The 23,623-nt window shown below is 38.8% G+C and overlaps 1 protein-coding gene across 1 annotated transcript in view; it reads left to right on the top strand.

Moving 5' to 3' along the window:
- Positions 1-23,379, top strand: part of TAFA4 (TAFA chemokine like family member 4) — a 65,334-nt gene extending 41,955 nt beyond the window's left edge. Inside the window, exons 4-6 of the mRNA XM_009469970.2 lie at positions 8,954-9,109; positions 18,562-18,645; positions 23,215-23,379. Of these exons, the coding sequence (XP_009468245.2) occupies positions 8,954-9,109; positions 18,562-18,645; positions 23,215-23,327 (353 nt within the window). The 3' untranslated portion in view covers positions 23,328-23,379. The remainder of the gene's footprint in view (positions 1-8,953; positions 9,110-18,561; positions 18,646-23,214) is intronic.
- The last annotated feature ends 244 nt before the right edge of the window (positions 23,380-23,623 follow it).

Below are 23,623 nucleotides of genomic sequence, written 5' to 3'. Positions count from 1 at the left end.
AAAAGTCTGTTGGCATTCTGGAAACCTCACTTATGCTTTGCGCTTATGGATATAATAGTTAAAATAGCTTAAGTTCAATTAGCTGTTCAGCCAGGTTGGATACAGTCTACACATGCTGAAACCATTTAAAAGTTCTTATGTCACTCAGAATTAAAAATGCATTTGTGCAATTTAGTTTTATGGCCTGTTATTGCTTAACTGGCAGCTGGATCTTATACTTGGACTGCTGCGATGCTTTCCTTGTCCATTCCATTGCAATAAACCCAAGATAACCATTACAGCTATATAAAACCTGATACAAAATGAGGCAAACTCTGAAAATAATTAATCAGTGGTGATCAAGACATAGGGGCTTTTCCAGGGATTAAAGACCAGCTGAGGAGCTGATGGCCTGGTGCCCAGTGCATTAACCGATCTGATTGCTTGTAACGTTCCTTGAAATTCCGTTTGCCTGATTTGCCTATTGCATGAAAATTTCATCTCACTTCAGCAATGAAATGTATCATTCAAATTCACAAATTATCCACTGGTCCTGTTTTTTGCAAAAGACAATTCTTCTAGTAGCAACAAATACTGCTGCATGATTTTTAAAAAACACAGAGCAATTAATGGAAAGAGAGATTCACTGCCAAAGTCAGTCTTTTAAATTAAAACTGTCAAACAGGACAACCACAAAAACTTTCATAAACCATACCATTTAATGACAACAGTTATGTCCATATCTTTCCTGAGTAGATTCTCAAATGAGGGTTAACTAATGAATAATTATTCATTTGCCTACCTCTAACTGCCAAATTCAGGTACAGTCCTGTTACTTTACAGTCCCATAAAAGTAATTTCATTTAAGGAGGGAAACGTAACTTTGCATTTAAAAAATAAAAACCAGAAAAACAGAAGTTCTTTGTAGCTTGTAAATTTGAGCTGTTTTGAGGACAGAAACAGAACCGAGTACAAGTTTCCTTGGTTGCCCCCCTCAGTTTTACCTATTGTACTTGGACATGAGAATAAGGATTCAATTTTCTCTTGAAATGAAGAAAATTCTTCTTTTCCAAACATCTACTTTGTTTTCTGGCAACTGCCATGTATTTAATCTGCAGAGCCTAATGACTTTGACAATTGCTGTTTCATGTTATCTAAACAAATATCACTCTTATCTGATGAATAACCTTGAACTGGGTTAAAAATACCTCTGGTATTTAGTAGATTACAAGCATATGTTTTACACAGCTAATCACAAAATGGTCATTTGATATTTCAGGCGATGGAGAAATGCTCAGAAGGGCATAAGGCCTAATCATCAAATTTGTTTTATAGCATACATAAGACAGACTTAAGAGTTTTTCTTTCTTTTTTTCTTTCTTAAAGTTCACGATAAGGAACTTCTGGCATGCCATAGATGTGAAGTAATAAGTTGTACAAGTACAGTACTGAGTTGGGGTATGGTGAGCAGCTGCAAATGGCAGCAGGCTGCTGGGGACAGCGAGCTCACCTGGGCCCTGGCACCTACTAGGGCTGCATTGATGATGTCTTGGTCAGGATGGCTTCTGTCATCAATGAAGAGCTAGTTATAGATGTGGATGGGATAGTCCTTCCCAGTTTGCAGTCCCAGGTATGCTGCTTTTGCTTTCCTGTGGCAAAAATCACCTTGTTTTTAGAGGTCATCAGCCCTCACAATTGGGGCAGAAAATTTAATTTTTGCTTATAAACTAGTGAGTAACTGTAAGCCTGGCCTATACAGATGTGTGTGTACGTGCTTTCTTCAGGCAAGCAGAAATCTCTCTAGGGAACTAGTTTCATTCTTTTTCCCTTTCTCTCATGATAAATTTGCGAAAGAAGGAACAAATGTGAAAAAAAGAGCGGTCCGCATGTAGTAGCAAGAGTGAATGTTAATGGGACATGTGGGAAATACTTCTATATTACGGAGCACAATGTTGCTCATTTTCTACAAGTTATGATGGAAAACCAAATCTCTCCCTTGTATTTTCTTCTCTGCCTCACCTAAAATAGCCACACAGTAGAAGGTTTCCCACAGGAAATGATTAGCACCACTTTACTCTGAGGTACTTTATGAAGTTTTATGCCCTTAGGTTTAATTTGTACAAGTGATATGTGTGCTTGAACCAGGATGAATATTACTGCCTGGCTGAAAGGCAGTCCTTATTGATTAACTTCAGCGTAGCACCCCAGCAAGTAGAGAGGCTCATGTTTTAATTTGTTTTTGCTTCCAGGTCACTCTTCATCCACCTTCTTTTCATTTGCAGCAACTCTTCCCTCCTCCCTCCCCCATTTGCAGCACCTACTTTGGTCTCAGCTGTTTTGATTTATTGACCACGCAGATTTAATGCTTCATTCCTTGGAGAAGTCTCAATGCTTGTGTCTGATCTAAGGTCACCTATGCTACTTATTCCAGGGGACTTTAATCTCCATATGGATGTGACCTCTGACACTCGCCAAAGAATTCACTGTATTACATGATTCTCTCCAGCTGTGTCAGCATGTTCCTCCACCTGCACTGAAAGGTTATGCTTTTGATTTGATTAACTTTTTGGGTCTCATTATCAGGGTTTGAGGTCACTCACCTTTTTTTCAAATACACATCTAGATCTACTGTACCCCTAGAGTGCCCCTCAAATTAGTTGCTCATTTTCAGAGTTGTTGTTTTCCTCAGGTATCACTTCTTGCCCAAAACAAGTTAAAGAAGTAGCTCAGTGCTGGTTCCCTGGTTATCCAGTTAAAATGCTGATTGTGATTTTGCACATGCCATACTACTGGCTTCCACAACTGATGAAGCACAAATGTCTTGACTGGAGCAAAGGCTGTAGCTTTATGGGCTGTGATAAACTGTTTGGTTTGAAACGTGCACATTGTGTGAGCATCAATCTTAATTCCTTCATCTGGGAGACTGTTGTATCTTTGCTTGCTTGTTTTGTTACAGATGTTAGCTCTGGTAATCACAATACCACTATGTGTTTGAGGAATGTGAGAGTAACAGATAGCAAACTGGATTCTCTGCTCCCTTTTTTTTGTGTGTGCGTGCTACATCTTACTTTGCCTGTTATCATGGGCAGGTGATTATGAGAAGATATTCCTTGTCTACTTATCAAACAGAGTAGTTGACCTGGCTTTTTGTGGCAGTTCTGGACTACCTCTGAACAGTCCCTCACTGCCAACAAGTGAAAAGGTAAAACTTTACAAGTGAAACTGGACTGAATTGTGTATGCAGATACAATTTATGAGAAAGTATATATATAAATATTGTATATCCTTGAGGAAGGAGAGCATCTAAGTCAGGACCTTGACATGAATGTGAAATTATTATGAAAAAATCCTGTGGCTGATGAAATGGTAGTAGAGAAAAGCTGTGCTGAAATTCTCAGCTGAGAAGATGGTGTGTTCATTTTACATTCCAAGTGACTTTTAGCTTCTTCTCTTGAGAAGAGGTGTCGTCTTTAGAAACACCTCTTCTCCCTTTTCCCCCCAAAAGACATCCCATGAACTGGAGAGGTTCTCATAAATATGTTTGGTAAAAAAATGTGAAAAATAGGAAATGTTATTTCCTTTAACGTATGTGGTTTTCTAAGAACATTTGCCTCTTGGTGAGTGCTTCTGTGCGTTCATATATTTGTAAGCAAAAGACAGCATGAGATGAAGGTGGAACAGATGATAAACTGGCACCAAGCTTTTTAGAGTGCTTTCCTCTTCCAAACAGCATCAGTGCTGACTTCTAAACTCACTTGTTTCTCTTACTGTTGTCTGCAATATTAGCTTCCATAGCCATTCATCTCCCTATTGACAGACATCCTCTTACCCTTTAAATAAATGATGCCGTAGATTTTGTGCAGACCAAGCTTGCTGGTTTTGAGGCTTACTGAAGAATGTGCTGAGCTAGGGTCATATTGTCCTACTGTCTAGATGTGCTGTTCTCCACAGTACTAGCTGCTTTCTTCATCAAAGAGGGCAGCTTATGAAACAGAGGTAAAAACTCCCTGTAAATATGTCTTTTCCATATGTTCCTTAGCTAAGAAATTAGAAAAAGAGGAGGTTATTCAGGATTTCTGATAAAGGCGTGCTGCCTGCATGTATATTGCATTGAAAGGGTACTCCTTGGGAGTGATTTGAATTAGTCGCAAAGATGAAATGGATGTGGACAGAATTGGCTAGCAACCTTCTGAAAGCCTTACTCTTTCTTTGATATTTTTCTTATAGTTTTGAAGTACATCACTGTGATGTTTGATATTTTATTAACAATAATTGTATTTCCCTCTTTTCATTTGAGGATTTCAAAGAGTTTTAGAAGCATTAATTGCATATCTGCCCCCTGACTTCTATGAAGAAAGTGAAAATAAGGTCTTTTCAAATAAGTTATTTGAAAAAATGTATTAAACTGAGAATAAACAGTTCAGTAGTGATTATTCAGTCAACTCTACTCACAACACTTGTGCTGACTTGTAATGTGCAAGCCTAATAACTTCTTAGTTTGTACTTTCTTGTTCTTCAGAAATAATTTTCTCTGAAAATTGAAGGCTGCCTAGCAGCTCTACACAGTCTTCCATCTTCTGGACTGGAAAGCCCACAGATAACAAAGAAGTGGTCCCAGAGCCTTTGTGTGGCTGGTCCATGAGGTCATTAGGAGGCATTCTGGATCTGGGCACCTGAAGGCTGTTATTATCTGTAGGTATCTCATTGCAAAAGGCAGCACAATTCATAGCAGGGAGTGTCCTGGAGGTTGCTTCCATTAGTGAGCCCTACTCCGTTGTGTCTGTGCCCTGTATGGAGAGGCAGCGAAAGTGTCCTTAGTGAACTTGAATAGCAATGCTATTTCTAGGGAAGATAAGCTGTAAAGAAATTGGGATATGGAGAGCAACACACATGCCAAACTCCTGATCAGAGGTAACCCAGAGCCCCATAGTTTTTAACATTCATTCTCTGTCCTCCACGGTGCCTGGCTGGCAGACATCTCCTCTTCGGTATGCGGAAGGTGTTCTACGACAGGAACCTTTCCCTGGTACAGTTGCTGATAAAACGTATCTCTCCTCGGAGGGTTTTCTTATTTAAATGTGAAGATGTAACTGAATTTCAACTGCAAATATTGACAGCCCTTAGGTTGCAGATCTGAATAGGTTTACAGGTGAAGAACTATGAATTTATGGGCTTCTCATAAGTAAGCCCAAAGGGGCTTTGCTCTCCAGAGCCTGGCTTTCTCTCTATCTCTCGTTGCAGTTCACCCTGAAATGGCTTTCCTGATGCGTCTGGCATAGAATTCACTTATTGTGATATTCACACTTTAAAAATTCTTCAGTCCTTGCTCCTCTAATGCCTTGGCTTCCTAAGAATCCATTGATTATAAAATATTTTAAGGCTGTTAGTGAGTTTTTCTCTCATTATGCTCTCAGCTGTACCTTAAATGTACTTTAAACCTGAGATGAAGGTTTATCTAGTGCAAGATGGAGATTAAAATGTGCAGGAAAGTATTCTTATATTCTTTCTTTTTTCTACCTTTGGGCACCTGAATGTAGATACAACAGGTTTCAATAGATGTAGGCAGAGAATAGACTGAGTTGATGGTTAGTTTTTAAGATATTCTGTGAGTTCTCTTAAACCTGAAAACCACTGAGTGCTTGTCCTCTAGATTGCTGAACACTGACAAAAATGGGACAGAAAGCTAGCATGTCAACACTTAGCATTTGTTCAGCACCTGTTCACAGATGTGTCTGAATATTAAGAAGAAATGCATATGGTGTTCAACAGAATAAAAAGTGTTAAGATGTGCGTGAACAAGCAGGAGGAAATATAGATGTGAATACGTAGGAGGGGAAAGACTATTACAAGGGCAATCCAATTAATGCAAATGATGCATGCAGATGTCTTTGGCTTTTTAGTTCACTGTTATACTCCATCAGATCTGTGCACTAGGGACAAAGGAGGAGAGCGCTGTCTTCCTTTGCATGGCAGCAGTACTTTCAAACCTTAGCATCCTACCCTGGCCAGCAGACAAGGAGGGGACGCATTCTCTTCCCTGGTTGTGTAGCTGTGAAACATGAATAAGCATAGAGTAAAAGAGCTACTAAACCAAAGGATGCATTCATGAGGTAACTTAATTTTGCCTTCTGCAAACTTCTGTGTGCCTATTGACTCCTGGCACTTCAGGAGAGCGCTGTCACTGCTTTAAAATTCAAACAAGATAATTGAAAATGAGCCTCAGTTTTTTTGGGCTGTATGTTCAGGGCCAACCTGTTTGATTTAGTGTGGTATTGACTTAACAGGAATGTTCACCTAAAGGAAGCAGAATTTGAGCTTGAAAATAGACATTCTTTCAGCTACATATTGATTGTTGGAGCTGGATCTAGTCCATCCTTATGATGTACTTTCTGAAAAAATGGCTTCTACTCTTATCTTGGCATCTGATGTCTGGTGAATAATGACTTTAATTAAAAAGAAGACCTGGCCTCTTAGTCTTTCAGATGAGATACATGGCAAACTCAAGTATGTGGCCTGAGCAGTTCCAAATTTTTGCTTTTTTTTCCCTCCCTTATAAAATCTCCTTCTCAAGAGACAGTCCAGCCTGTGACCTTGCTCTCCTGAAGTCAATAGAAATTTTGTTGTTGACTGCAGTGAATGCAGGACCACCACTGTAAGCACTATAGGAAACGAATGGAAATTTTCCCTGTTTACTCCAAAGAGTTTTTACTCAGGCTGTAGATCTAATAAATAAATAAATAAATATACTTTCTTAAATTAACAACCTCATTTTACAAAATCTTTGCTGTCAGAACCCCCGGCCATCTGCTTATCATTTCCAAACATTGTCATATGAGGTGTTTTGTAGAACAATATTTTGGAATGAAGTGGCATGGCCAATGTAATTTCTCTATTTGTGTATGTATTTTCCATATTGACTTACAGAGAAGCTACTGTCCTACAAGCTGGTACCTGTTTTCATTTTTTTCATGTTTTTCATGTTTATTACAATATGGGTATTAAATACTTGCATGAAAATTCATAGTCTACCAATAAACTTATTACAGTAGCTATGTAAAATAGATACTTTTACGCTGTCTTCAACATTTTTCCAACTTTCTGTAAAATACATTATGCATTTTTCTGCTGTAGCATATTTTGCTTAAAAGTAAAGTGTAGCTTTTTCCTCAGAAAAAAACCCAAAAAACCTCTTTGTGTATATAACTTCTTTCTACATGTTGAATGCACAAATGGAAGACTAGATTTCCTTTCCAGGATTGCATATACATAGTTTCTTGTCCACTGAGGTTGTGAATACAAATTTGGCAACAAAAGTCAGACAGTGCTTTAGCTGTGCTTGAAATACTTGTGAAACCAAAACACACACAGCAAAGGAACATTGCCAAGCCAACCTTTTAAAAAGTTTGTATATATTTGAATGTTCTCCTTTTTTTTGGAAAAAACCCTTAAAAGCATAAATTGCATTGCTAACTGTTTTGAAGGTTAAGATTTTCCACTTAATCAACACATCAAAATTTCTGCCAAAAAAGTACAGTGATCTTAATCACTCAATAAGATTTCATCTATAAGGACGTAAGCCTGGCCATATTGCATCAGACCAAGGTGTTCTCTGTCCCAAAATTCTGTGTCTGGTATTAGTTAGTAACAGATATTGTAAAAAAAAAACCCAAACAAACAAAAACAAAAAACCAAAAAACCAAAAACCAAACCAGGGCAAGCACGGAATGAGTAGGAAACAGGACAATCCTCCAGGCTTGCCACTTGGAGGATTGTCTGTTTCTGAAAAGTGCTCTCCCCTTCACCTTCCTTTCTTTAGTCTGCTGTACCTTTGATATTACACACACCTACACCAATATCTGTACTGTAGTCTCTTCTCATATAAGGAGCCTGTACTGCTTTGATGGTGAATATTTTTATTATTCTCAGTGTTGTCTCTCTGTCTAGCTCACTTATTAAAAAACCCACCCAATTCTGTAGTGCTGTTAATTTACAAGGTGCTTTACAAACATAGATAAGAACCATCCAAGGCTCTGCTCTAAATAAGACAAGACAAATGCAAGATGAAGCACTTGAAGGCTATTCAGGAAAGCGAGGACATGGAAATGACTTATGCAAACAGGAGACAGGTTTTGTGAAGTGTGCTTTCTGAGAAAGGGTTTTAGGCAGGGCAGAGAGTAAGTTTGGCAGTGGAGGAAAACGGTCAGGTGCAAGGAGCAGTGGAGCTAAGATGTGAAGGCAGGAGCAAGGAAAGGAGAGGAAGGGAGAAATAAACTCAGAGCAACAGGGGAAAGTGAATTGTGAGGAAAAGCACTTGAGAGGAAAGCAATAGGACAGAATATTTATCACAGGTTTCTTCAACATGGGTTGGGAGGGAACTCAAGAAATCCATATAGTTTGGGTTGGTTTGTTTGTTTGTTTGTTTGTTTTTGACAAAACTTGATTATCTATGACAGCTTTTCAGCCTACCTTTTTCTTAGCCTTCCTGCAATGATAAGCATAGAAAGCAGTGCTTAAATGTTGTTATGTTAGAAATTTTCCTTACTATTGAAGATGTCTCCCTTGCATTAAATATTATCCTGTCCATTGTGTCCATTTATGAAGGGAAAGAATTAAATATAAAACCTAATGCAAGACAGGAGGCCAAAGGAAGGAGGAGTGTGCTCTGTCTCTGCATGTCTTCTTGTCTAATCCATCTAATTGACTACTCCAATCTCTTTTTCTCCCTATGGCTTTGTAAGGGACAGGGAAGACAGATTGAAAAATTGACTTGTTATGATGAACTAATCTTTATTAGTAAGAATAGGATAAACTCGGGAATAAGCCAGACCCTACAAGGTGCTTTGCCCCTTCATCTTCCTGGGATTTAAACTGGTGTTCGAGAGATTCAATATCTTGTAGGACTGTGAGAACCGGCTTTTTCTGTATGCACTGATGTTTTGTTTTGCTCTCCATCACTTATCTCTGCAATTATTAGGCCAGCACCAGGTCAAGCAAGGGACATGCGAAGTTGTGGCAGTGCATCGTTGCTGCAATAAGAACCGGATTGAAGAACGATCGCAAACAGTCAAGTGCTCCTGCTTCCCAGGGCAGGTGGCTGGTACCACAAGGGCTCAGCCCTCGTGCGTGGAAGGTAAGCAGTCTCCCCCTCACTCATGGTTCATTAACATTGTTTGAGAAGTTTAGTCTCCTTGATTGTTTGACTTCCCACTGCCTCAAAAGCATAATCCTTCCTTTTGTTAATTTTGGAAACATCACTGTGCATTGATGATAATGAGTCTGTGCATAAATCTGGGTGTAATTAATCCTCTTAATATATGTACCCGTCCATTTCATGTCTGTGCCAATAAAACTTCTTATTTTTTTTCACAGAAGAATTCTCCTTTAAAACTAGTCTGAAAACAGCATAAGTCAAGAAATTCAAGCTTGTGATATTAACCCTTCCAGTTGTCTTTAGACTTAGTAGCTTGGCTAAACATTCACTGTATAATAAATGCAGCCCTAAGACTGGGCATGCAGATAGTATTGCGACATCTGATTTTGAGAGCTGTTCTCTAGATGGATGTTTTACCATTTTATGTGCCTAATGGTCTTGTATGCTGGACATCAGTGCTATAATGATGCCCCATATCTTTTCAGTTTCATGTGTTGTAACCCCAAATACATTAGAGTTTGGAGAGCAGAACAAGCATACTGCTGCACAGGACCCAGTGTCTGAGCTAGGTCACCCACCTGATGAAGGAAAAACGTGGTACAGTTACCTTAGTCCATCACCTTCCTGGGTAGATGTTGAAATACTCACAGGGCTCAACATTGCCATCCTTAGTCTTTTAGCAGTGTAACTTATTAAAAAGTAAATCGATTATATACACTAAAGCTAAGATCTTACCTTGATTGTAATGTTGACCAGGCATTCTGAGCCTATAATAAAACATGCCTCCACGAGGTTCACTCTGCATCTCACCCCCACCATTTTCCTCTCTGCCTTACCAGCAGTTCAGAAATTGTGGGTTACTCTTCTTCCTTTTCCCACCAGTAGTGTCTGTTCCCTGGAGAGGCTGCAGCTCTTGTTATTGACTTAGTAAACAGTTACTCTGAGAGAGGTATTTTTTTAAATAGAAAAAGTCTAGAAATTCATAAAGAAGACCCTTCTGTTTTCATTATTTTTCACACAAAATTGCAACCATTACAATTTAAATATAAAACAAAAGCTTCAAAATCCAATTTTTAATCTAACATTCAGAAATTTTTAGTTCTAAACATAAAACTCTAAATACATGAGTTGTCTGATTTTTTTCACCTATTATCTGTTTTGAGAACTTCTTAAATAAGAAAGATTTTTTTTTTTTTTTGATGCTTAGTCTTTTCATGCCTTGTAATTCAGGAAAGCAATCAACTTTAACTGTGCAATTTGCTAAGTAGTTTTCTTGTTAAATCAGAAGTACCTTCTGTATTTTTAGGTGATACATCAAACAGCAGAAATACTTTTACATACAACAGATAATAAAAGTCAGGCATTGTTTTAAACTCACTTAAGGATTGCAAAGGTGACAACTGTCTTTCCATGATAGAAAGATATAAATGCACGATACCATAGAAGCTTAATTCAGTTTGTCAATGCAAATAGTTGCAGAAGGAATTTAGTAGCTGTTTTTTCTTCTAGTATAGTTGAAATTAAATACGAGAAAATATTATGAATATAAGATTTTTGTTTCTAAAGTGGAAGCCTTTGATTCCCCCTCACCCCTTAGGGTAATACTTTAGCCTGCTTCACTTATTTTTTCAAGCATATGGGACCATAGTCAGTGTTATTCAGTTGCTGTAGCATGGAAACTATAACTATCTTTCCTTAGCCCCTGGATTAGATGTGTTTTCTCCCACTCTGTACATATCCTTCAGTAGGCTTCTACACTGTGGAAGCCAGAGGCGGTTTATGTCTTGAATTTGCATATTTCAGTCTGATACAGACATTTCATTTTCTTTTCCAGCGCCTTATTACTGAATGCAGGGCTGTTTTATTTGCCTATATTTTGCCCTGAGCTTAAAGGGAAGGACATGCCTAAAGCACAGAGTTACTTTTCTAACCGAAAGAAAAGGTTTTATAAAGCAGTTGGCTTGTAGTAGTCTTTTAAAATATTTTCTTTGAACTTCACCCCTTATCCAGTAGTAGTTACCATTTACATTAGGGCAGCAATTATCTGTGCTGTTGATCATGCATGACATGCACATGGTGGTAGGTACCTGTAGTTCCTACCTCAAATCATAGTCTCTCAAGTTGGAAGCGACCCGTAAGGATCATCGAGTCCAACTCCCTGCTCCTTGCAGGACTACCTAAGGGTAAATCATATGACTGAGAGCGTCATCTAGACGCTCCTTGAACTCTGACAGTCTTGGTGCTGTGACTACTTCCCTGGGGAGCCTGTTCCAGCGACTGAGCACCCTCAAATTACTTATGTGCTAAACTGTGTTTGGACAAAATGAGAAACCAATGTAGTTCACATTCATTGAGTATGTGTCCGGACACAGTTTTTCGTCATAGACAGAGAGTTGCTTTTACTTATTGGAATTCTTGGTAAAAGTAGGGTAGTGCTTAGTAGTTTTTATAGCAGTTCTATCTGGATTTAGAAAATAGGTTCTGTTTGGATTTTAGCCTCTTCTACACACACTAAAAAGGAAAATATCTCTGTGCAAGTCATGCTGGAAAACAATAGTAAATAGGGTGAAATCAGTTGCCTGTGTGAACTTCTCAGGGTTTACATGTTTCAGTTGTTCTTGGGCAGCTCCAAAAAGCCCATTGAAGCACAGTAAATGGGATCGTATTTCATGTTCTATGCAAAGTAGGAGCCTTTATAAAGCTATTGGAATGTAATTAAGTTTTCCTTTCTTGACCAAACAAACGGATGGTTATATAATTAAATAATTACAACTAATTTTGTCAAGATCTGCATGATGATTTTACAGAAGTCTGCTTCTCCTTGCTATTTTAAAATGCAGGTTTGATTTCTGGTTTAGTGTTAACAACCAGGAAAACAAGAGTTGATTTTAGCTTTTCTTTAGGCCAGGCAAGCATATCACTGGTCATAGATTCTAGATGCTTCATGAGAAATTAAGACTACTGCAAGAAATAGATTCTCACAGAATATGGAAGACTGCAAAGGTCTGGGACTTTAGCAAAGTCTAGACAAACTGTACTTACTATTCTGTTCTGGACTCGCACTTGACATTTGAGCAGCTTTCTGCTATAACCCATTTGGTTTTTTTTCCCCAGTAAATTGTAACCAAATTAAAATAAGCCTTTGTCATTTGAAATTTATACATCTGGTTTTAGTATTTTACAGGTTTTTAATTTAGTTGGGTTTTTTTCCTTAGTTTCCTCAGTCTTGCAACATGTGGGTTTCCTGACCTAGATCCCACTGGGGTGCAGTGACAGCTTGTTTGTTAATTTGGGTGGGGGAAAGGCCTAGTTCATCAAACAGAGCTCCTTGTTGATGAGTATTGGGCATTGTGCCCTTTTGTATATATAGCCAATAAAATAGGCTTATAAAGCCCATCATCATGTTTTTTAGGGTACAGTCATAGGCCAGCTGGATATTTACATTTTGAAATAGGTTTACAGATGCTAAAGAATTTTACACAAGGTCAGATTTAAAACAGCAGTTTATTGGAGCAGCACTGTATGTTAAGGCTAAGGCCTGCTCAGAGAAGTAGTGAATACATGTACCAATATTCGCAGCTACCAAAATTTCAGGAAGGCTCCCTATTTGAGCCAAGTCAGAATGGATGTTTGCATAATTACATTCAGGCATACACCTACACATAGAAGTGACATTTTTACTCATGATATGTGCTAAGGAGGAAACTAAGTACTTGGGTGTTATAGAAGAAATGATAGATATCCAGGTGAGTTCCAAGGAAAAGCTGTTGAAGTGGTGCAGAAAGTAAAGTAAAAGCTAATTAAAGTAAATAAATAAAGTAAAAGTTAAATCTTGCAAATACATAAACTGGAAGTCTTAAGTGCCTTGATTGCTATGAATCAGTCCTTTTCCATGTTGTGCAGTAATACTTACAGTGTTGTGGGGCTTAACTAACATTTATAGAGTGCTTTGCATTTCTACAGTGTCTTTCATCTTGGAAACTTTAAATATTGGTAGTAGGAGAAGTCAAAGTACCTCATTTAAAAAGAAGGATATGAAGGTGAAAATCAATGTTTGTTATAGACTGAGATCTTCTAGCATTTTTACAAGCACAGTAAAGTCACTCATCATAGCCTAGGTGAGAGTACAGGGCAAGAACTCTTTGGGTCAGGATATTTTTTATCTTTTACCCATGATAACACACTTACTTAGATAATTGCATTCTGCATGCATCCAACAAGAAACTCTGTCATTTGTGTATTTGAACTTTGTTGTGAAGGCTATTGACAAGCATTGGCAAACAAAAAAAGCAAGGCTAGTTCTTCTGTGTACATGCACACCTAATTTTCGTGGGGGTTATTTGAGCCTCCAAGCACAGGCCTATCTGATACTTTGAGAAATGTTGCTGTAGATAAATTGAGCCCCTAAACTCAGAAAAAAGCAGAGCATATGAAAGAAAGTATTTAAATATGCAGAGAGGACATACCACACAGCCTGTATACCCTACCTTGAATTGCAGCTATACTACTTGACTGCAGCTATAGAAAATTTTGCTTAGCAAAGGTCAACCCATTCTTCTGTCAATGACTAAATTACATTTAAAGTAGTCATGAGGTTTTGTTTATACACATTTTCTTTATGGAAATAAACATCCTTGAGTAAGTACTTCCAGCTTGCCTAACAGCTACTGCCAAGAAGATAAAACATTAATAACTTTTGTCTGTAGAGAAGCTATCTTAGCTAAGCGCGTTAAATGCCTCTAAGTAAATCATCACTAGCCAAATCATCTTCCATCCAGGCAATTCTATTAGTCCTAGAATTTATGAGGAGGAAACACTCAGATTGGCAAAAATGTGAATGGGACTAAAGAATTGTTTAAGAATTTTCTGTAGGGCCAAAGAGCCGTGATGAAGAAAAAGGACAATTTTGGCTGAAAGCCCACCTGGGTTCCAGGCTGAAAGCCCACCTGGGTTCCAGACTGAAGGGAAGAGAGCATATAGAAACAAGAAAACAAAGAATCAGTACATAAGAAATAGATAAAAGAAGAAATAGCTGAGATTTCCCACCCACTGTTTTTGAATGGATTTCAGAATACTTGAGAATTCAGAAGGATGCTAATGCTGTGTCAGTATTCAAAGAAAAAAAGGAAATATACAGCAGAACGAATAATGTACTGAAAACTTTTATGGAAGAAAGCTTAATCCAGTAGAGTAGGAGAGACATCTGTATTTGTCCAGACTAAATACAATATGAATTTGCTTGTTCAAGTAGAACAGACAGAAATCCTTAAAAAAAATATATTGGCCTATAATGCGTGATATATTGGCATTGTTAATTCTGAGGTGGATCAGTATCACAGTTCTCCTTTTGGTAAGAAACAGGATGGGGGAGGTACTTTCTAAGTTACTGTTAACTAAAGAAGGTGCTAATCAATATCTACTGGGATGAATTTTTTTTTTTTTTTAATTCTGACCCTGGGTAGTTTAGAGTCCTAACAAGCTGGCTAATAGATCTCTGGTCAGTTGTTGTAATTCAAAATGTATTTCAGAATACTTCAGAGTATTCTAGAAGAGCACTAGTATTGTGTCAATTTTGAGAGGGTAGGCAGCATGGCCTAGATACTTAGAGACGACTGAGGCTGATCTCAGTCCTGTGTGAATAACTGAGAAGCTGATATGGTATCCGATTAGCAAGGAATTCCTGGCGTACAGGTCACAAGAGTTTATGTGGCTTTCTGAAAAGAGATTTGCCAGACACAACTGGTTTCATTTCCTGAGGAGTTTTCAAGACTAATACAGGTAGTTTCTGCATGTAAGCCCATGTTTTCCAAGTTACCTTGGAAGATAATGTATAATTTATTCGACTAAAGATTTGGTTACTAAATACATTTGAAAATTTAAGTCTTATTTTTTGTAAGCAAGCTATTTAATTTTGAACCATATGCCATTGTGTGCACTGCTCAGTGTCAGTTACCTCGCATACCTCAAAAACACATCTCTCTGCAGAGTCATCAGTAGGGAGTGGTAGTCAAATGGCACATCATACCTACTGGGATTGCACAGTGCTTAGCTCTACACCTGACACTGCAACATTTTCACCAGTGACCCGAAAGCAAATATAGAATCTCTCCTGACAAAAACATGTATGGATTTCATCTGGTGGGGCAAAGGAGTAATTAATGACAAGCCCAAGGCAGTCACATGGCATAGTCGTACTCACAGGAAATTGAACTTGTTTGAAATAACTGCGTTAATAAAGACAAATACATTGTGGTGCGAAACTGAAGAAGTTCAATCAGCTCGGCTTATCAAGCAGAAGATTGAAAAGTTACTGGATTGCAGCACTTTCAATACTTTCACAGGGAGAACATGATGATTGCTAACAGGTGCTGTAATGTAGGAGAAGAAAACACAACAGAAGAGGTGGGAAAAGTAAGAAAACTAAGGCTGTGTGTTTCATGCTGAGATTGTTTAACTGTCAGAAAAAATGAAAATGGGAGAAGTTTCTTTCTTCACCTCTTCCAGATTGGTTTGGAAGACACTGTGTAGCCAAACACAACTGGGGGCACAACAGAATGAATTGTGTGAGACAAGACGAGATGATATATTGACACCTTTTGGCTTTATTCTCTGTGAACCTACTGTTTCCATGGAGTCAGGTTATCTACGGAGCGATGTCAGCAGAAGATTTATTTCTGGCAGGGTTTCTGGCTGGTTTCTGGCTGATTTCCAGCAAATCAGCTGGCTAATGTCAAACTGAAGCAGTCTCCTTTCACTTCATGAGGGTGGTTGTGTATAAGAGCGACACAGCTGTTCTCATTTCTTAGAAAAGTCATCTGTTGAAACCTTTCCAAGAGTGCCTCAATCTGAAAAGAAGAGGAAGCCTTTATATCCTCCAGTGAGTCGCACAGTTACAGAGACAACGATAGTTAAAGAACTCTAGCTATGAAGATGAGCCTATGGCTCTGATGGAGAATTTGAATGGACTAATCTCAGGGGTGTGTTTGACACAAACAGCTACAGCCAGTTAGGACATATGGATCAGCAGAGTTGGACATTACACCTATAAAGAAATTGGACGTAAAATGGATGTAAGAATTAGTGGATTGCTACAGCAAAGAATGGGGAATTTGCTGGAAGCTAATGGAATGAGATCTGTATTAAGTATTTCAAAGTGCTGCCACTACTCTGAGGAGAGGTATCTGCACAGAATAGAAATCGGTCAACGGAAGAGTAGGAGTCGCTTTCTATGAAAGTGTCTAAACAAGAGATGAATAGAAGGTGAAATACGTAGTCTATTGAAGAGCTTGTGGATCTTATTTGAATTACAGATTGACTCAGCAATGTTTCCCATTCACATCTGTGCTTGTTTTAATGGAAGGTGGTACTGCTGGAGATGATGGGCATTCCACTGTCTGCAGCTCCACAGGGTCCACATGGACCAGGAAGCTGCATGGGCATAATTGGTCAAGAATGCTGTGTGAACCCATCTCTGTGCTGCACTTCTGGCCAGTCAACTGATGCCTTTTTTTCTTTAATCAGGTGTTAGGAACAGGTTGATGCAGGTTGTATAGATAAATAAAACCTGCCATGTTTGGTGCATTGTCTGTGGTCTCAAAACATATTGCACCCAAACCAATACAAAAAAGGTTGGATCTAAGGAGTTTTCAGAGTAACTGAGGCACAAGGGATTCTAGGTACCTGCAGGAGACAGGTGAGAGGTGGTTTTCAAGGTCTGAAGTTGAACTTATGTTTTTAGGGTAGCACTAAATATATGAAAGCATGTTCACATGTCAGAGTGCAGGCAAAGACACATCATGTCGCAGCACCCACACTCACAACAGCACTGTGCAGAGCTGGGTAATGTGGTAGCCAGGCCCCCCAGGAGGACTCGCTGGCTTTGAAGCACAGTTCTGAAGACACAGCTAGCTTGCTAGCAGGATCTGCTGCTTGCTTAGGGACCTCTGCACATGCCCTCAGTCTTCTTGAATCTGGCCTCCTAGACTTGCTCATGTTTATCTGAAATAAATGTGGTATAGAAATCAAAACAAATTTAGAAAGTAGCAGAGATATAAAATAGATGATTGGACCATATGTCTGGAGTGGAAATGATCCCTCGCCTCCTAGGAAGCACAATGAAGTTTCATCTGCAACAGTCAATCAGCATCAATGCAAATGATCTAAGATCCAAATGACTGGTGAAAGGAGTCATGGATTTATTTTATAATTTTATGAGATTGAAAGAATAGTTTATAAAAGCCAAACTGGTGTTCCAGAAGTATATTTTTCGTAGTGCTTTTCATGTAGGCTTAGAGTGAAAGTGCAAAACAAAAGTAACTGAATGAGCATTTCAGCAATATCCTGATGTCAGCTTGCCTGCTTGTCACCCTAATTTGAAGGTTGCAGAAGTACAAATCTACCTTGAAATTAAATGGAAAAAAAGTGCTTTACAAGAAGTAGACTAAATTATTTTTGTTAATCTCTTTTGGATGTGGTATCTTTTAAAGCATGCAATTCAATATTTCATGCACATAGTAGCATAATGCAGACTAACTAAATCAACATTTTAAGCCATATTTTATTTTGAAATCCAATTTAGATTATGTAAGATTGTGAACTGGTATATTTAATAATAATTTTCTGGGATTTGATGAATCCCATGAACAATGCAAAACTGAGAAATGCATGCAGATGTTTGCAGCTCTTTGTGGGAAAGTATATCTGTTGTTAACAACAGTATTATAAATTCATGACTATATTTGTAAAAATAACAAGCATGGTCTCATTAATGGAAATTGGCTTAAAGGTAGAAAATTAATAAATTTGCGCAGTTAAGGTGTACTACTGTAGTCTACTGTAGTCTTCCAAAACATACTGCAAAACTGGCAGTGTAACTGCAAGTGGATTTTTAGTTAATCATCTAATGCTTTCCAGTGGTTTCCACATTCTTGTCTGCACTATTTGCTGACAGACCTCACATGCTTACATTTCTGTGCAATTCTATTTTCTCACCCAGTGAAGGGAGAAACTGGCATTTCTTTGTCCAGTCTCGCATATGCATATCCGGGTTAATCAAGAAGCCTTAGTTTCATTCTGCCTTATGGCAGGTACTTGACTGAAGCGTGTAAATGAAGGAGGCAAGCCATCTTTGTAGTCAGTGGAGACAGAAAGACACTTCCAGAGGTCAGTTCAAATGTTGGAGTCAGTGTCTGGCAGTGCTTGCCTGTCTTCAGCATTTGCATATGGCAATTACCCTTCTGTGTGCTGATGAAGTTTTTTAGCCACATTTTTAGCTCAAATACAATCAGTGTGATAATCTATTAAAACAATAACTGTTGGTTTCTACCTTTTGTAATTAAACAATTGAACAGCACAAATACAACCTCCTTACTAAAACCAACAGTATTCAAAAAAGATTGTGTTCTGTTTCTCTTTCCTATTTCTTTTTCTAGCTTCCATTGTCCTACAGAAGTGGTGGTGTCATATGAACCCCTGTTTGGATGGAGAGGACTGTAAAGTACTACCAGACTATTCAGGTTGGTCTTGCAGCAGTGGAAATAAAGTCAAAACCACAAAGGCAAGTACAGAGATCGCCTATATTTAAAGGTGACAATCTGCTGATAACACTTGCTTATTGCATTGCATCTGCGGGTGTGAGCATCCGTACTGGACTCCTCAATGGTTTGGAAAGTGGTGATTAATGCAATTGTTCTGAGAGGGAAATGTTGCGTCAGAACTGCCCCTTCACTGCTGGCCTAGTTAAGTTATTGGGTGCTGGAGACAAACTGAAGAAAGCCCTGCTTCAGTCTGTAGTGAGCAAAGAAACTATTCCGTTGTGATCAGTGCTAGAGGGATAATCATGTTCCAGGATCCGTTCAATTTGCGGACTGAGTACATGGATCCATGGCCTTTACCAGTGTCACCTAAAGTTAGATTCCTGTGCTACTGGAAAGCCCTTTTAGCTTTTGAAAGTAGCAGCCTGTCTTGGGAGTTGTTGAGAATCTGCACTGATGTCAATGGGAACTGTGGGACACTGAGCACCACTGGAAATCAGGCTAGTTCAGATAATTTCTAATTACAAGCCATCCTGTAGATGGCCTGTTTTTTAAAAAAAAACAACTTTGCTATGCCATCCTGTTTCTTAATTAATGACCAACAGAGGGAAAATATCATGTCCTCTGCTTAACAATCTAAAATGAGTTCAGTGCATTGAAGTTCAACAAGTCATAGCAAACTGCATATCTAAATATATCATAAAACAGGAGCATTTAGCAGGCAATAGCAAGGAAAGGCATATGCTTAGCTTCTCCCTTTACAGCCTCTTCTAGTTGGGAATGAATGTTGTTGATTAGGTTATAGTCTGAGTTAATAAGCAAATACTGACACCAAATGTTGTTTAATAATGGCTGTTCTAAGGAGTGAAAACTGTACTAATTTCTGGATGAAAGAGAGAAAATTAGATGGTTTGGGCAGCTGTGGTGTGATATCAGTGGTCTGAAGCCCAGCTATAGACATTGCACGGTGACAGGCTCGCTGGAAAACTCTGACGAAATCAACCAGTCTGAAAAACCCTATTCCTGTTTTTAATATCAGAGGAATTGTTCCCAAGTCAACGTTATTTATCAAATGTCAAAGATGTAGTCTACAGTGTGCCTAGGTCCTGCTGTTCTCCTGTGATGGATACTACACCTGAAAGTTGACCTGCACACTCTAGAATCAGTATGGGTAACTGGCAGTCAGTTATTGCAAGATATAGATTACCCTCAGCCTTTAAATTTTTTCACAGGTACTGACTTTTAACTACTCATATATAGGTAAGGGGTAGTGTTGTAGCATCACGCTGAAGGGTGAGACTGGCGAGGTAAGAGTTCTAGATATTGAATAAGACAACTTCATCTCTGGACATACCAGAAGAGAACTGGCAATTTATACCAAAAGAACCTTATTGGAAAAGAGTAAGCCAGGGTTAAATATCCTTGATGCCTTCGTTAGATACTGGAGGGATGAAGGGTAGGAGAAAGAACTTTATGTTGGCATTGATGACTGAAGGCCTGAGGCGTCAAGTCCTCATTCGTGCAGCTGTCTCTTCCTTCCTACGAACAGTTGCCTTTTAGTTCATTGAGGTCAAGTGACCGCGTGAGTCAGATAGCCTGTGTTCGTGACTCTTGCTCTTAAACAGTGAAAAGAGGCAGCCTGAGTCAGTGGGATTTTACTAATAGAAAGGCAAATTTGGCATGGATCATTTATTTTATTATCCATGACAAATATTGCAACCAGCAAACTACAGAATATGGTAATGCATTCTGATGAGTTTAGGAATGTCTTTATAAAGCTAGAGTGGGACAAATCATCCTGCCTGCAATTAGACCTGTGCAAATCCATCAACTCCAGTGAGTTTGTATGGGTCTAACAGAGGGCAGAGTGTAGCATTATGAGCGCAAATGTTGTTTCATTAAACTCTTCCTCTGCTTTGCTGGGGTGTGTAGTAATGCATTTTGCATTGATTTTTATCACCATAAGAGATTTCTTTGAGAGGCATTTAATTGAAAGGATAAGCAAACAACTGGCACTTGTGCTTAGATGTGAATCATTCTACTGTGTTACTGACATGAGAACTGTTCATTTTCCTTGCATGACGATGTTTTCCTTTTGCTGCCCTGTGTTGTTTTAGATTTGAGCATGTTAAGGCAGGACTGTATTTTCTTGTGCATGCAGTTAGCAGCAGCGTAAGGGAGATCCTGATTCTGACTGGAGTCTTGGAGTACTGCAACAATATAAATGTAGATATGAATAATGAAGGTAGTGGTTAAACTTCACATTGAAATGGCACAAGAGAGTCCTAACCTTTAGCTAGTGATTGGCCATGTTAGAGAAGGGAACAGGCAGGCTTCCTTAAAGGGCAGATCGCTTAAAAAGGTGTCTCAGTCCCTCCCTTTTTAATTAGCCTTTGCTAGAAATTCTTCCATTGTTGGCTGTATGTGTTTTATGTGTGGATGCTTCAGGGAAATAATTACTTTCATGCTTTTAAATACTTTGGTTTTGACCCATAAAAGCTTTTTCCATGCACTTACCTGTGTAAGTGAACCCTGAAGGTTACTTTTGGATGCTGGGATTTAACATAGCTATATCCTCAGTAGTAGTGACATTTCTAAAAGCCAAGGACTTGTCATACTATCACCAAGTTGTTGTGGTCCTCTAGTTAGCTTTTAGTATTGTACCTTTTGAGAATCAGTCTGAAATCATGAAGTTTGTCTTCTTTATTGGTCCGAGTAAGAAAGGACATGATTTGTCCAAGGTTTCATTGTCCCCAGCTGCAGGCATGTTTCCATCCAAGCCAAGTTGTTTAGGATTCTCCAGCGTCACGTGGGGAGAAAAGGGTGATCTCACAGCATGACTGTGCCCATCCACAGGAGTGTTCCCATGAGTACTTCTATCTCTCTCCTGCACCTTAAGGAAGCCCTGGATGACAAGCTTACTTGTAGAGGTCTGCTTGCTAGACAGCAAAAGCTGTGCTATAGAATCTGTCCTGGCATCCATATTTCCTCTGTAGGTATTTTGCCTGGCTTGTGGGTGGTTTTCTCTGTCTACCAAGATATAGTTGTTGCAGAAATATAATGAGTAATGGTAACTCCAGATTCTGAACAGAAGCTTGTGGCACAGGCAATATTGAACTGGAAGAAAAACAGAATGAAAAGAAAATTTCCCTTGTTATAGGGTAAAGGAAAGTATGATATAACTTATTTTTTATTTTAAAAATGAACCAAAGATTTGTCCAAACTCAGCTCAATCAACAAAATATGTATTAAGTGCAGTATTCAAACTTTACACAAAGAGGACTATATGAACTGTCAGACCAGTAGTCTAAACTGTACAGCAGCCTATGTGTCTTCAGTGTTGGGATACTTAAATCAGAAAAACACAGCAAAACGCTTGTGGACTATTATAGAAAATGTACACATAACATGAAATTCTTCCAGTTTAGTAGTTAGCTTACGTCTAAAACATGAGAATTGAGATCCATTCCATATTAAATTTTTTTTTCTATGTTATGTAACAAAGATGATCTCATTACCATTTAAATTTCTAATCAATTTTTAAGCTTCTAAGACCCTGGGATCAGGGCTAGTTGGGACAATGACTTTCACAGGTTAATTATACACTGAAAGAGGAAATGCTGTTTAATCAATTTTAAGTCCTCTATCTTTTCATTTTGTGAAAATATTAGAGTAACTTGAAGTACATGAAGCACAGGAGACTCCTGACACTAATCAGTGTTTAGATGAATAGTTAGTAGCTGAGTGGGACAGTTAAAATGTGAAAAGCTGAAGAGCTCGCATCTTACATCAGTTACCTCAGGGAAGGAAATAAAAACTTCACTATGCTGAGTGTCTGGTTGGTTTTGTAACAAGACTAGACACTACAGAGCAGAGATGACAAAGCTTTCCTCCTTGCAGGCTCCCTATTCTCATCCATTTCCATGATGGGAAATCTGACATGACCCTTCCTCGCTGTGAAGCCAAACCCACTGGGTTTGCACAGCACTGGGTGTGTGCATTAAGGCTTGCACATACATCCCTGAAGCACCCGACTGAGTGTGCGTATGGTTGTAAGGGGAAGAGACCACAGGGTCCCATGGGATAGGTGCTATCTGGAGTGGCTTCTCTGCAAGAACAATTCATCCCCTCTGCAGACCGTGTTCTGTCTGATCCCTGGTTCCCTCCCATAAGACAGACCGCTGGGAATGGGTAGCAGTTTGCATGAACAGTCCTTTGGGATGTAAGTCAATCACGCACTTGTGCTGTAGGCATTGGTGTTGAAAATGATGCTAAGCAAAATAAAGCAGGAGGAGATATCCATGAGATGTTGGTGGCAAATTTAATAGTAAGCAGCCGTTTTTTAATCTGCAAATCTCCCTTATACTATTGAATAACGGTGTAATTAACATTTGCATATAGATTCGGTTTCTGTGCAAGTTATGTAGGTATGGCTGGGGCAAGTTAATTCATGATGTATTCATGTATACAGTTCCTTTGCAGCAACAAAGCACGTGCTATCACCTTGTTTGATCAATTCTGTGTAGGTAACTCTTTCCTCTTCTTTTATAGGTAACACGGTAGCAAAGAATAAACCTGTGGGTCACTACCAGAACAATGGCATGTGCAACTGTTGCTTGGCTGTTACACAGAGACCCTTTTTTGTGACGATGCTATTGACTTAATTCTTTGAACTTGTAAAATTAGTCAGCATAAAGGACAATACTTCTTCTTTCAACTGTGGCTGCAGTTCCTGAACCTGGATTTTGCTACACAGAATGGTACATTTTAATTTCACAAGAAAAAGCAAGGAGATTTGGTTCTACCTGAACTGCACCTTGGATTCCCAAGGATCTGACACCTGGCAGAAATTCGTGGAAGCACACACCTGAACTGCAGTGCATCAAGGATAAGACATTCTTAATGACACTAAGATATGTAAAATTGATTTAAATTAGTTTAGATCATGAATGTAACCTAG

Source organism: Nipponia nippon, unplaced genomic scaffold (genome assembly GCF_047370975.1).
Source record: "Nipponia nippon isolate SJK-2023a ecotype South Korea unplaced genomic scaffold, ASM4737097v1 scaffold_9, whole genome shotgun sequence".
NCBI lineage: Eukaryota > Metazoa > Chordata > Aves > Pelecaniformes > Threskiornithidae > Nipponia > Nipponia nippon.
This window is presented reverse-complemented; position numbering and strand designations above follow the sequence as displayed.